Source organism: Danio rerio, chromosome 20, assembly GCF_049306965.1.
Source record: "Danio rerio strain Tuebingen ecotype United States chromosome 20, GRCz12tu, whole genome shotgun sequence".
Lineage (NCBI taxonomy): Eukaryota > Metazoa > Chordata > Actinopteri > Cypriniformes > Danionidae > Danio > Danio rerio.
This window is the reverse complement of record NC_133195.1, coordinates 246,553-261,055: the sequence shown is the minus strand read 5'-3', so window position 1 is coordinate 261,055 and position 14,503 is coordinate 246,553. Positions and strand designations below refer to the sequence as shown.

Here is a 14,503-nt window from a genome sequence, read left to right as displayed (position 1 = left end):
CTTCACTTAGTAATCCTGCCCCCTACCTTGACAGTCTTTAGCACTGATGGCGTCGCCATAGAAACCAGGTGCACACCTTTCACAGTTGTCCCCTGCAGTGTCACCCCAGCAGTTCAGGCACTTTCCTGTCACATTATGGCACTCGTTGAAGATCAGGTTGGGGTCAGAGTTGCCGTTACAATCACACTTTTTGCAAGAATTGCCCAACTCCATGGGGTTGCCATAATAACCCGGAGCACATCTTGTTGGTGGGAAATGGAGAACGAGAGTTAAACAGAAAGATCCAGAGCTCCAAAACCATGCATTATGAGAGGTGTTGAAAACTGACCTCTCACAGTAGTGCCCAGCATACCCGTCCTGGCAGACACATCTCAGAAACTCACCCCTCTTATCACAGTGAGCTGCAAAGCTATAAACACACACACACACACACACACGCACACACACACACACACACACACACACACACACACACACACACACACACACACACACACAAAAGATCACACTCATCGTACACAACTTCACATCCTCCGTCTCAGAATTCACAATCAGCCATATTATTTCAATATTACTGGAACTTTATTTAAGATTTTTTGAGTTTATTCACTGTAAAAAAAAATACAATTTGTCTTGTTTCTAATCCAAATATCTAAAAGTTCTTAAATCAATAAGCATTTTCTAGACAAATATTAAAAATATGGTCTTGTTTAGAAATAATCTTCCTTAAAACAAGCAGAATAATCTGCCAATGCAGTAAACCGCTTTGAAATAAGATTATTTTGCTGGTTTTAAGTTAAAAATCACCTAATTTTACAAGCATTCATTTTCCTTGAGCTCAGTCCCTTTATTAATCAGGGGTCACCACAGTGGAATGAACCGCTAACTTATCCAGCATATGTTTTACGCAGCAGATGCGCTTCCAGCTACAACCCATCTCTGGGAAACACTCATACACACTCATTCACACTCCTACACCACAGCCAGTGTAGTTGATAGCGCATGTGTTTGGACTGTGGGGGAAACACCTGGAGCACCCGGAAGAAACCCACGCCAACACGGGGAGAACATGCAAACTCCACACAGAAACACCAACTGACCCAGCCGAGGCTCGAACCAGAGACCTTCTTACTGTGAGGTGAAAGCACTGCCTACTGCGCCAATTTTTTTTACTTGTTCAAACTACTTAATGAAAATGAGGTTAAACAACACAATTCTTGAGATTTTATTGGGACAACTTAATTTTTCATGTTCAATCCACAAACATTTGTTACAAGTGTTAAGTGAACTCAATGGATTTAATGAATGCATTGTGTGCATTTTGTACAGATTTTTTTTACCCGTCCAAAAAAAATGCTTCTCGATTTAAGAACCTTCAGATATTTGGACTAGAAACAAGACAAAAACTGTTCAGGCAGTGTTTATTTCCACATGTCTTCAGTGCTGGAAATATGTTGAAGAAAGATGAGAAAGTTCACACAGGCAGCCCACTCTCAGCCAAACGCCCAATTCTCTGACTAGAAAGCCGAATATCCACAGCCTCTGATGAAAGGAAAAACAAGATGCTATTGTGCTTTGCATAACATTAAAATAGTTTGAGCTGGAATGTCTCTCAATGATTTTAATGGCCATAATGAGAGCTATGGATAGTTGATCTTTATTTATTGAGGAAATTTACCTCAGAGGTTTAAAAGAAATGATAAGAAACAAGATCGCTCAGTCTAAAGGCCCTGGCATTGACCTTAACCGTAACGTATGCAGCAATTGGAAGCTTTTTGGCTCAAGACCTCCAGTCTGGTTCACTTCCATCCCACTGATATTCTCTAATTATATTGCTCTGCTTGTTTTGTATATGGGATTTGGTTGTGCTGTTGACCTTATTCTTCACGTACGTTAGAATCTTTCTGGCTTGAGGCTTCCACTGATTTGTAGATGTTAAAGACCGCTTGTTACGCTGCTTGATGTTGTGATCTGACATGTTCTCTTTATAGTTTGTATAGTGATGAACACTTGTTTGTAGAGTGAGTAGTTTGACCGTTCTCTGTGTTTATTATTCCTGGTCATTTCTCCAATAAGCGACTGAATCTGACGTTCTAAAACAAATCGCAAAAACAAGCGCACATCCGCATCACTTTCACTAAACTAAAAAAAGAACTGAAGTGATGACGATTCTGACCAAAACAAAGTTCCAGATTTTGAGGAGTCAGAAACCTGACGATAAGCATAACAGTGTAGCGCCACTTCTGATGAAGTCAGAGACACTGCCCATGCCCAGGTGCTGCTTCTCTCTGGAGAAAGCTGTTTGAAATGCAAGTATTTTACGTTTTGTCAGTTTAGTGGCTAATACATACCAAAACCCGTGCGAAAAACTACGATTTTTAAAAGGAGGCGTGGCAAACAAACCCCACCCCTAAACCCAACCGTCATCGGGTGATGAGTAAATCGTACTTAAATTGTACGAATCAGATCACACAAATTCATACGAATTAGCCACTAAATCAAAAAGTTACGAATTGCCGTGAGATAGCTTAGGAAATGTCCTGTGAACTAAAGTAACCCACGTTCCCCGAAGAGGGACCAGAGATGTCTCTCTTTACACTGTGCTCGTCTAGCAATCTACCAATAGTGTGAAGACACACGTTGAAGTTCCCACTGAAGGGGAACTGTTGCTCTCTCAAAGCCACTATTGTTGTTACTTTAGGAGTCCACACAAGCTGAGTGACGCATTTACAACCCTGCCTACTGCAGCGTACGGGTGTTCAAAAACAGACCGTCACTCAGCCTTTCCTCTTTGGCCTCAAACTAATTGTTTCACGTAAATGTACATTTTCCTGCCATGTTTGGCTGAGCTGTGCTGAAAAAAAGCCTAGAAGTAACAACAGGCAAAAGTGTAAACAACATGACAAACACAATACACTACCTGACAAAAGTATTATCGCCTATCCAAGATTTAGGAACACAAATAATGACTTGACTTCTAGTGGATGATTTGGTGTCAGAAGTGTCTTCTATGACTGTTGATGTTGATCATCCACTCTGCAGATCTCTCCATACTGAATGAACCCCAAACCATGATGTCTCCTTCACCAAACTTGACTGATTTCTATGTGAATCTTGGTGCATGCTGGTTCCAGTAGGTCTTCTGCAGTATTGGTGATGATTGGGATGCAGATCAGCAGATGATCCAGCAGAGAAATCCACCTTCTGACACTCTTACACATCATCAGCTAGAAGACCAGATACTATCTGCTGCTCTTACAGCTGAGATCCACCACAAGACTTTACTCAACATAATGTTACTGATGTTTATTTCAATTTAATGGCTGTCTAAGAGAATGAGAGCTAAATGGGTAGGGTTTTTGCAGGGATGATGTTGTAATTCTGCATGTGCAATAGTGTAAGCTAAGTTTAAGACTCACTTGTTAGACTCCAGTGACAGCGGGCAGGCACACGGTCTACACATAAAGGTGCCATCAGGAAGAGACACGGGCAAAAATCTGTCTTCACACTGCTCACAGAAATCTCCAAGAGTGTGGTCCCGACAATCCTGAAACAGATGATGCAGAAAAGGAGTGGGGGGGGGGGGGGGGGGGGTTAAGCAAAGAAAAACCCAATCATTCCTCCTGATCCTCAGTTTAGCTGGAGTTAGTTGTAGTTATGCACTTGAGTAAAGGGAAATCTTCGCTCATGACATTTCTTCCAAATTCATTTAGAGGATTGTTGTTAAAATAACATTGTGCCGTGTTTATTTTTATTGGTAAACAACACAACGCCAATGTTCTACCATCTGAAGAGTTCAAGCTGCTGTGACGTGCTTTGAATCGTGCACTTTTACTTGCTGTTTAATCTCAACCGAACCACAAAGAGAGGGTGGGGCAGTGTAGCTCCTCCCCTTTTTAAAAATCAGCCAATAGCATTGTGTTTGATCACCGCTCTGCCAGTGAGAGTGGCTGAGCTCAAGCACATCAAAAGAAAAGCAACTGAGACGCATCTTGAAGAGGGCAGGGCAGTTTGGAAAGAGTTCCTAAACTAATACTCACAATACAGATCCCGGTGATGTCCTCACAGCTATCCGCATGGCCTTTACAGTTACAGGGCAGACATGTCTCCTGATCACTCAAGAAGTACCCTCGAGCACACACCTGCAATCAAGACATTCATTCATTCATTTTAGGCTTAGTCCCTTTATTAATCAGGGGTCACCACAGCGGAATGAACCACCAACCTATCCAGCACGTTTTTTACGCAGCGGATGCCCTTCCAGCCGCAGCAATGAAGACATATGAACATTAATTAATTAAGGCAGAAATATAATGATCTATTATATATATATAAACTAATTCTGAACACAAAGTAAACATTATTGAACACAGAACTTCAATTAGTGGATAAATCAACTGTAATAATGACTTATTAGAATAACTTGATGTAATAACTTATTAGAAATTAAATATTTTCCAAATATTTCAGATAATTTTATAACACGTGTGTGTCTGTTTAAATGTTGTCTTTAAGAAATTATATAGATAAACCTTTCACACTTTAGGGTAGGATCTCTTCCCCAACACTTTACCCTTTATTAAAGATAATTGTTCTTTACAGGGGACAGTGGTTCCAGTAGAAACACACAGTATCAATGCACTAAAGCTTCTTCATGGTTGAACAAGTTTTCTGAAATGCTCTTCACACTGGTTTATTTAAGTAGCAATGCCTGAAAAGCTCTGGAATAAAGCATAACTGGTTCTTTGTTTTTACCCCAGACAGTAATAAAATGAGTTTATATCTTTAAGAGTGAATGAATGAACATATCAGGGGGTCTTTGTAGACTGAAAGCCCTCATGTAAACAGTTGCTAACATAAACTCAGAGGAATCTCTGGACAAAGGATCGTGGGAAGCTGAAGTTTCCTGTCTGAGTCATCATCACTGCTTAAAAGGAAGAGCCTGAGAAACTGAACCTCTGCTTCACATTTGTGTCTAGATTAGAGTCATAATTCATAATGTTTATGCCTTTTTGGTGCATAATTTACATTTTTATTATTACAAAAGGATTCAGCTGAAGTCATAATAATTAGACTTCCTGAAAAATTTATTGATTTAAAAAGTATTTCCCACAGAGAAGCCTTTTACCAACACATTTTCAACATAACAACCTTAAAAACTAATTTACCTGATCTTTAGTGTTTATAGTAGATCATCGTATTCAGCTTAAAGTCCAATTGAAAGACACTAGATTGTTATATTGTGTAGATAAGTTAGCTTAATTAGGCTGAATTAGGAAATATATAAGTGATTGTATAAAAGTGATTTGTTATATAGACAATTCAATATTTTTTTTTCTTAAGGGGCTAATAATATTGACCTTAAAATTGTTTTTTTTAAATGTAAAAACTGCTTTTATTCCAGCCAAACTGAAAGAAAAAAAGCATATATAAAACAGAAAACAATATATATATATATATATGAAATACTGTTAAAAGTTCCTTGTTTGGTTAAACAACACTTGGGAAATAGAAAAGAATAAAACATGTCCAGGAGGGCGAATAGTTTCACCTGTTCTCTTCTGTATTCTTTATGTTTTATAGAAGTATCTGATCGGGTTTCAGTATCAGCAGATGCTCAAAATCAAATGATTCGGACTCAAGGGGAGAAAAATCTGATCGGGACATCCCTACTAGCTACTAGAACGTTTTTTTTTTTTTTTTAATCGTCTCCAAAACTGATATTACTAATCTGGTGTTATCTAAACAAATATTTTCACATCAGGGAACTGTAAAATAAGACAGCTTATAACTGACCCCATGTCTGTTCTAGTGTTAGTGTAAGAGAGTTAATGTGTTGTTAATCTAATCAGTAAATGTAATATTATTACCAGTCAATTATTAGATTCTAATTAAGTCAGATTTGCTCATCCTCTAATAATGATTATTACATGATAAAAGTTTCAGCAATTCAATCACAACTAGAAATCCTGACACCGGCCGAAGCCAACTCCATAAAGTATCGGAACACAGCTTGAATCTTTCTGATCCGCATGGAATGTATTGGTGCAGAAGCGTTCCCACTCTCTTCACTTTCCAGAGGAGCAGAATGTCTCCCCCAACAGATGGCCTCCATTCGCCTGTGCTGCATTTCCGGCGGGGAGTGATTATTAGACCATCTAGACTCTCAACAGCTGCTGCTCCGGGACGGTGGGGGTTGGAGCAATTTTGCATAGCATGACACGCATAAACCCTTCTATCAATGAAGATCTCACTGTCGTGGCATATTCAACAGCGAATCTGATGTTTAAGGGAACGGTCCATTCAAGAACAAGTCCACACCCAAAACACCCAAGTACAACACTTCCCCCTGATCAACAGCTCCTGACGAATCTCAGTATCAGTACCGCTTCAACAGCCCAGAGAAAAGTACAGCATCTCCCACAGAGTTTACAGTGCATTATACAACACACATAATGCTAAAAAACCTGCTATAATACAGAAATAACCCTGCACTACTGAGCAACTGCCGGACAGACTGTACAGTGAGCCTCAGCATAGACAACAGCTCAACTGATCTGAACTTCTCACACACACACACACACACACACACACACACACACACACACACACACACACACACACACACACACACACACACACACACACACACACACACACACACACACACACATAGAAATAACTCTGTATTAAATGTGCAGCATACATGTAAACAAGCATGGCATGAGATCCAGCTTACACAGTGTTCATAAAGCAAGGACTCACCCTGTAGACTGTGTTGAACTGTTGTGTTGAATCTGCGGGCACGAGTGCTGACAAGACATACAGAAAGCAGACAGATCCAGACAGCAGAGAGGCCATGATTCCCCCTGCAACAACTTTTAAAGCCCAGGCGGCGCGAGCGGTTGTGTTCCCTGCTGTCGAGGCTCTCTCACATCTGCGTCTGCCCCGACTTCTCTTTGCCTTCTGTCCTGTGTAGTTTCCACTGCTGTTCTCTTCTTCTCCTCTCGCTTACGCCCTGCCCTGCCAAGCTGGACTTCCTCCCTCGAACACCCCGACCCCCCTCTCCCCACACATGGTTTCTTCACAAGATCTTGATCAGGATTCACATGCAGCTGAGCAAACAGCCCAAGCAGAGGACGTACATCTCAAGCGTAATGTTCTCGTGTCCTGTAGGCTGTGTGTTATTATAGGAGAGTATTCATTTGGCTTATTCCTGACCGCAGTCTGGTCATTATACTACCCTATGACCTTGGCTGAGGCCCTCCCCCTGCCTGCGGATGCCTCTTAACCTCTCTAACCTGCTAGAAACACTATCCCCTACAACACACACACACACACACACACACACACACACACACACTCTCAGCTGAAATGCGTGACAACACCATGTGTTCAGGAAAGCTAAACAGGGTGTTTTCACTGCTCTTCTTGCAGTGTGTTGATTGTTCTTTGTGGGAAACTCCATTAGTGGAGATCATTTTGACTGCTGAGGTTCTGAGTTGTGTAGGCCGTGAACACATCATTTGCTTAATGAACAACAATATTCAGTCATTCTCCTTCGGCTTAGTCCCTTTATTATTCTGGGGTCACCACAGCGGAATGAACCGCCAACTATTCCAGCAAACATTTTACACAGCGTATGCCCTTCCAGCTGCAACCCAGTACTGGGAAACACTCATACACACTCGCACACATACACTACAGCCAATTTAGTTCATCAATTCCCCAATTCCCCAGGGCCTGCACCTCCTGCAGGGGTGACCTCAGGCTTGAGTTGGATGAAGGGCTTGCAGGCCAACAATCAAACAGGCTGGCAATGTGGTGCTGTTAGCAGATGCAAGGTCACATTGTACTGGTGAATTATGGGAGCACACGTTGGCAGATGTTGAGAAGAGCTTTGGACCATTAGGAGTCAACATCCTCTGGACCTTAAACTTTCCCCAGACTCACTGAAAGCCTCCTGCTGCTGGATCTGGAGGAAATATTTTGCTCCTGGAGTTGGTAAGGAGTGCTGCAGCCCTGCACTGACTTCTTTTGAGCTTAGACGATGGAGTAGCTTTAGACTGCAGAGAGTTGGAGATTGCCAGGAGATCTGCTGACTCCCAGTGCTTGGCAGAGGTCAGAATGCTCTATTTTCAGTGACTGGAAGAAAAAGCTGAGGCAAATGACGAAGCTGAGGAGATCCCAGTGATGATGACTGGAAGGGCATCTGCTGCGTAAAACATATGCTGGATAAGTTGGCGGGTCATTCTGCTGTGGCAACACCAGATTAATAAAGAAACTAAGCCGAAAAGAAAATGAATGAATGAATGAATGAATGATTCCATGTATAAACAAACTGTGGATCTGCGGTCTCAGAATAGCAACTGGATAGGCTGTATAATATAGCCATGTTGTCCTTGATCTAGACCACTGGTTCTCAAACTTATTTCACCAAGTACCACCTCAGGAAAAAAAATGTCTCTCCAAGTACCACCATAATGACCAGTATTGAAATACAGAGTAGCGTATTAGACTTGATAGAGCAGCGACAGCTCTGCACAGTTCCAAAACGTGGCAGATTAATTCCTATTGTTATGAATATTTATTATTGTCAGCCACTTTTAACATTATTAATAGCCTAAACATGAACTACAACATTAAAAATAAAGAAAGCATCCACGTGTGCTTTTGAAAGTTCATTTAAAATGGCACTGTTCTTAAAGTAAACAGAAAACTGCTGTGCTTACATGTAAAGTATTAACATATAGTAGCCTAAACCTGGAAATGTTCCTTGGACCTCATAAACATCATCATATTTATTTATAAACTCTTGCTGATAAATGTTGAAATATATGTTTTATAGGACTTTTTTGTATATCTTTAAATTGTAAACATTAATATTATATTTATATTACATAATTAAATCAGAAATGAGATCTGCTTACTGTGCATTAGAGCAGGCTTTGTGTGACAGAAAAGTGATTAAACTATAGCTGTCAACATTGGGATATAAAAATACGGGATACACCCCAACAACCATTACAAATATGGGAAGGAAATTAACTTCAAATGATAGAATACATAACAAACATTAAAAAAATGAAAATAAAATATAAGGATTAGCCTATTAAAAGATCACATCTGTGTTATCGTATGCGTTAAAAGTGTGTTTATTATTTTACTTTAATTATTCAGTGATTCCTGCGCGTACCGTACCACTAGTGATACACGTACCACAGTTTGAGAACCACTGATCTAGACAATAGGTTACAGGGTTAACAACATCGTGTTGAGTCTGGTTGTGTTCCTGTCTGTAAATAGATCAGTCACACATCCACCTGAATAAGCAGGAAATGAATTGATGAATCTGCAGCTGGATGCGACGCAAATGAGCAGGGTAAGATGGGGAAGCGTTTAGCCAAGTTAAATACATCCACTGTGAAAAGGCAGAACACTTCTAAAGAGTAGGTCAATTATTATGGGGCATGAACATCACACCGTGAGTGAATTAAAAAAAGAGATGGTCTGATGTAAAGGAGCAGGTGAAGAGGAGAACAGCGGCGCACCGTCTCAGTGTGGAGCGAGCAGGTGGAGGAACAGGGGAGCTTTTGAAGAGAGAGCTGCCTCACTTTACTGTCTGCAGTAGTGCCCGTGTCTGTGGGACACACAGATGTGTTAGAGGAACACTGTCAGGGCGGTATAGCAGCACTCCTCCGCTCTTATCAAGGCAGCACCACCAGCATTTCAGCTGCCCAATCGCCCGCTCTACAGCTGACCGAGTGGAGAATGGCCATCACTGTATCTGCACGCTTGTTCAGTGTTAAGGGGGTAAACAGCCACGTCTTTAATGGATAACCACACTCTCCTGATATGCAGATAAATAATCACTCTCAATAAAATTAAATAAAATAAACTTTTAATAGAAGTTATAATAATAATAATAATATCTTTAAACACATCACTCACCCTAACACCTTGGAGATTTCGGATTCCCCCATTGACAATGTGATCTAATATGGCCAACACTGCCATTGCCATAGACTAAGCGTTGTGTACATCTGCAAATGCTTTTATATGTTCTAAATCACATAATTGGTAAAACAAAACAAAAAAATATTGTGTCAAATAACTCATTTGATTAATTATTAATGAGCAGCAATGTTCTTCACACGTGTTGGTGCCATACTGTGTAGTGTGCAATTTAACACAACTGCCTCTAGGGGTCGCCAGTGGAAATAAAACAAACACACACACACACACAAGAAACACACGAACATACGCTAGACATTACGTTGGCATGGACCGACACACATTCTCACGCTCATTTCATCGTTAGTGAATCCAAACGTGATCATGAAACCTGGTGTACGCAAAGTTTGTGCATGCGCAGCGCAGATGCATGAAAGTGTTTGTTTTTCAAGGTAAAGCTTTGTGAATGTATTAGTTCATGTATATGAGGCATCCATGTGTGTCTGCGCCAGTAGCCTAGTGGATAAGTGCGCCGACATACAGCATCATGGTGCTCATGATGACCCGAGTTTGATTCCCAGCTCGAGGTCCTTTGCTGACCCGTCCACTCTCTCTGCTCCCATTACTTTCCTGTCTGCTATCTACTGTACTGTCCAAATAAAGCTGAAAACCCTCTAAAACTATTATTAAAGATGAATGTATGCATGTGTAACCCGTGTTGCTTGATGTTTTCATATGTGAATAAAGCATTTTACGTTTTATTTGACGTGGATTTGTTGTTAATCTGCAGGAATGGAGCGTTCACTGTGTGTTCTGCTCACTCGGCATGTTTTTTCTCCATTTGGAGCTGGAGCAGGGATTTCCACACAGTCTGTGCTAATTAACAGCAGATGTGGAGGAGCGAAGAGCCCATAACACACAACAGTAAGCCGTTTATTTGTGTCTCAGTAATGGAATAAAGAACAGACAGTATTGAGGAAGGACAGAGGAACGCCTTCGCCTGTCTGTCAATGAGTCTATTCATCCCAGAGTTCAAAGTGTTGGAGGTGAAAGGTCAGCAGATCATGAGTGTGTATGGCACACACATTGTGTCTACTGTACTGCAGAAACAGGGAGGACTTCTGTAGCAGCCCACGAGCCTTCCCATCCCTCATTCTGCCGACAAACACACAGTTTGGTTCAGATATCAGTTTTGGGTTTAGAATCCGGCACTTCCAAGTCTATCTTTAGTAAATGTTCATGTGTTTACCTGCACTATTATTCTGCAACTTCAGCCCATTTTTGCAGGTTTTTATACAGAAATGAACTCATGGTGGCAAACCCACAGCTTTTCCCTTAAGGTGACACTTTTATTATTAATTATTCGCCCCTCATATTTCTGTTTAACAGAGAGATTTCTCCAACACATTTCTGATCCTAATTGTTTTAATAACTCATTTCTAATTACTGATTTATTTTCTCTTTGCCAATTGCCCAGGTTAGGGTAATTAGGCAAGTTTTGTATAAGGATGGTTTGTTCTGTAGAATATCGAAAACAAATATAGCTAAAAGAGCTAATATTGACCTTAAAAGGCTGTTTAAAAAATTAAAAACTGCTTTTACTCTAGCCCAAATAAAACAAATCAGACTTTCTCCAGAAGAATAAATATTATTAGACATACTGTGAACATTTCCTGAATCTGTTAGAAATAGTCAAAGTCAAAGTCAGCTTTATTGTCAATTCAACCACATGTACAAGACATATAGAGAATCGAAATTGCGTTACTCTCAGACCCAAGGTGCTTAACATTAATATAAAAAAATACATAATATATATAATTATATATATTATATTATACATTAATATATAAAAATATTTTTTAAATAAAAAAATAATATAAATCAAAGGGGGTGAATAATTCTGACTTCAGCTGTATATATAAAAGTTTTGCTGCGATTGGCGCACCTGCTGAAAGAGTGAGTTATTAAGGATATATGAATGCTTTAGTCATCATTAATAATAATTTTGTATGTACACTATTTAGTTGAGTTTAGAACATGATCTTATCTTAATCTAAACAATTTTCAAAAGTGATGATGAGGTTTGAACCAAAGTAATCCTTTTACAAAATAAAAATTACAAAAGTCCAAAATTACAAAGTCTTTTACAAAATCTGCTTATTACAATTAAATGAGTGTTTACATATTTATGTGACTATGTTTTGATCCGGGTGTCAACAGGGTCTTAAAAAGTATTAAATATTGATGTATCAATATCGAGAAATTTAAGCTAGCCCCTTAAAATTTATTTAAAAGTCTTTTGTTTTTAATATAGTTTTTGATTATGCTCAAGTTTGCCTGAATTTAATCTGCGGATATTGGGATGCGGTGTAGTTTATGAAATCGAGCTGTTAATCCTGCAGTACTACTGGCGCCACCTGCTGGAGAAGAGTGAATCTGTTTTTATGAAGTGTTTATGAGTAATGTTTAGTGTATCATTAATATTAATTATTATGAACATTTCTACATGTAAATATATAAAGCATTTAGTTTACCTTGCAATGTAAAAATATTCAATCGATTTTAAATGACTATCTGATGTAGGCCTGTGTTGAATCTTTGTATGGATTATCATGAAAGTAGGGGCGTAAAACAAATGATGGATAAGTTGGCGGTTCATTCTGCTGTGGCAACCCCAGATTATTAAAAGGACTAAGCCAAAAAGAAAATGAATGAATGAATAAACAGGCATAAACATTTTAAAAGCGAGTTGAAATGTTGTAGCTTGTTTTGTTTGCTCTTATTTTAATTTAAATGTATTCTTCTACTCTTAAAGATGTTTGGTGTGTGTGTGTATATATATATATATAAGTGACTAAAGTTTTAACGTTATTAAGAGGTTACGTGAAATAAAATGGTATCAAATTACAGCAGGTGAATGTTCACATTACTTTGATTAAGCTGAACTTGACTTAGCCGGAGAGTTATCCTGCCCTGGACCAGGCTGGTGTCCCAGCATGAGTTGCCAGAGTAACTGAGTTTGAACTATCATAAATTTGATTTATAAAACCGAATCTGCCATTAATAAACCCGACTTACCAACATAAGCCTGGCTTATTCTCTAAGCTTGGTTTATGGAACAGGCCCCAGGGCTTAAGGCTGAGGTTTACATGAATAAGGCTTCATGTATTGATCAAAGCAGATTCAGAAGCTGCTTCCATCTTCACCTGTCTCTGTAGAAGCTCCATTATACTTTCATAAATTCATCATCCACACATGAGTTATTATTAATTTATTATTTTTTATAAAGCAGAAAAGATAAAGATAATTCTGCTCACTGCATTGACTCCTCCGTTCCGCTTTTCACCACAAGATGTCGGTATTGTGCGCTGTGCGGCGAGTGATGAACCTCTTCACGACCCTGCTGAAGGGAAAGCTTCATTTCACCATCACTACTGAAATCCACATAGCACAGTGCAAAAGGCGCCATCACAACCATCACAGACGGTAGGAAGGCAGGGTGACAAAAGAAGGAGCGTGAGTAAAACAGTCTGCCTCCTGTAGATAGATCTCAGCTGGAGCGGTAATCAGCGCAGGTATGGGGTTGATGGGAAATGTAGTGCAGAGCGAGTGAGAAGCCCGTCCATATTCAGGTGAGGGCGCCCTCTGCTGGTCAGAGGAGTGAATCGCGGAGTTTGTCTCTAAGTCGTCTGAAATGAGGTATTAAATGGACAGTATAGTGATCTGGAACAATGGTACTACTCAACAACTTACACTGACACTGAAATGATCCACTTTTGTGGAAATATGTGGCTCACCAGCGACAAATTAAACACTAATTGTGTCATTCATTCTTTCATTCATTTTCTTTTCGGCTTAATCCCTTTATTAATCAGAGGTCACCACAGTGGAATGAACCGCCAATATATTCAGCATATGATTCATGCAGCGGATGCCCTTCTAGCTGCAACCCATCACTGGAAAGCATCCATTCACACTCATACACTACGGTCAATTCAGCCTACCCAGTTCCCCTATAGCGCATGTGTTTGGACTGTGGGGGAAACCGGAGCACCCGGAGGAAACCCACACCAACACGGGGAGAACATGCAAACTCCACACAGAAACACCAACTGACCCAGCCGAGACTCAAACCAGCGACCTTCTTGCTGTGAAGCGACAGCACTACCGCATCACCTTGACTATTTATTATTAACTTTTATTATTATCACTATAATTATGATTATAGTTTCCCAGTACTGGGTTGCAGCTGGAAGGGTATCCGCTGTGTAAAACATATGCTGGAATAGTTGATGGTTCATTCCGTTGAGGCGACCCCTGGAAAATGAATGAATTAAAACAATCTTTAAGATGAATCAAATAAATCATCAATATATAGAGTGATATCTCTGCTTTAGCGGTGATCCGTTCCAGTTGTTCAGTCTGAGAGGAGGAGTGGGGTTATGCACACAGCATCACTTACAAGATCAACACTCGAGCGCAGAGCCTCAGTGACGTCTCGCTCACGTGACTTCGTCTGTACGTCAGCACGCACAGTGATTAGGCGTCA

At 40.0% G+C, this 14,503-nt stretch overlaps 1 protein-coding gene across 1 annotated transcript in view; it reads right to left on the bottom strand.

Annotated features, from left to right (window-relative positions):
- The window catches only part of lama4 (laminin, alpha 4), a 40,858-nt gene extending 33,686 nt beyond the window's left edge, over positions 1–7,172 (bottom strand). Inside the window, 5 exon segments of the mRNA NM_001039065.2 lie at positions 27–241; positions 329–409; positions 3,420–3,547; positions 4,041–4,142; positions 6,766–7,172. Of these exon segments, the coding sequence (NP_001034154.1) occupies positions 27–241; positions 329–409; positions 3,420–3,547; positions 4,041–4,142; positions 6,766–6,861 (622 nt within the window). The 5' untranslated portion in view covers positions 6,862–7,172.
- Positions 7,173–14,503: the final 7,331 nt, after the last annotated feature.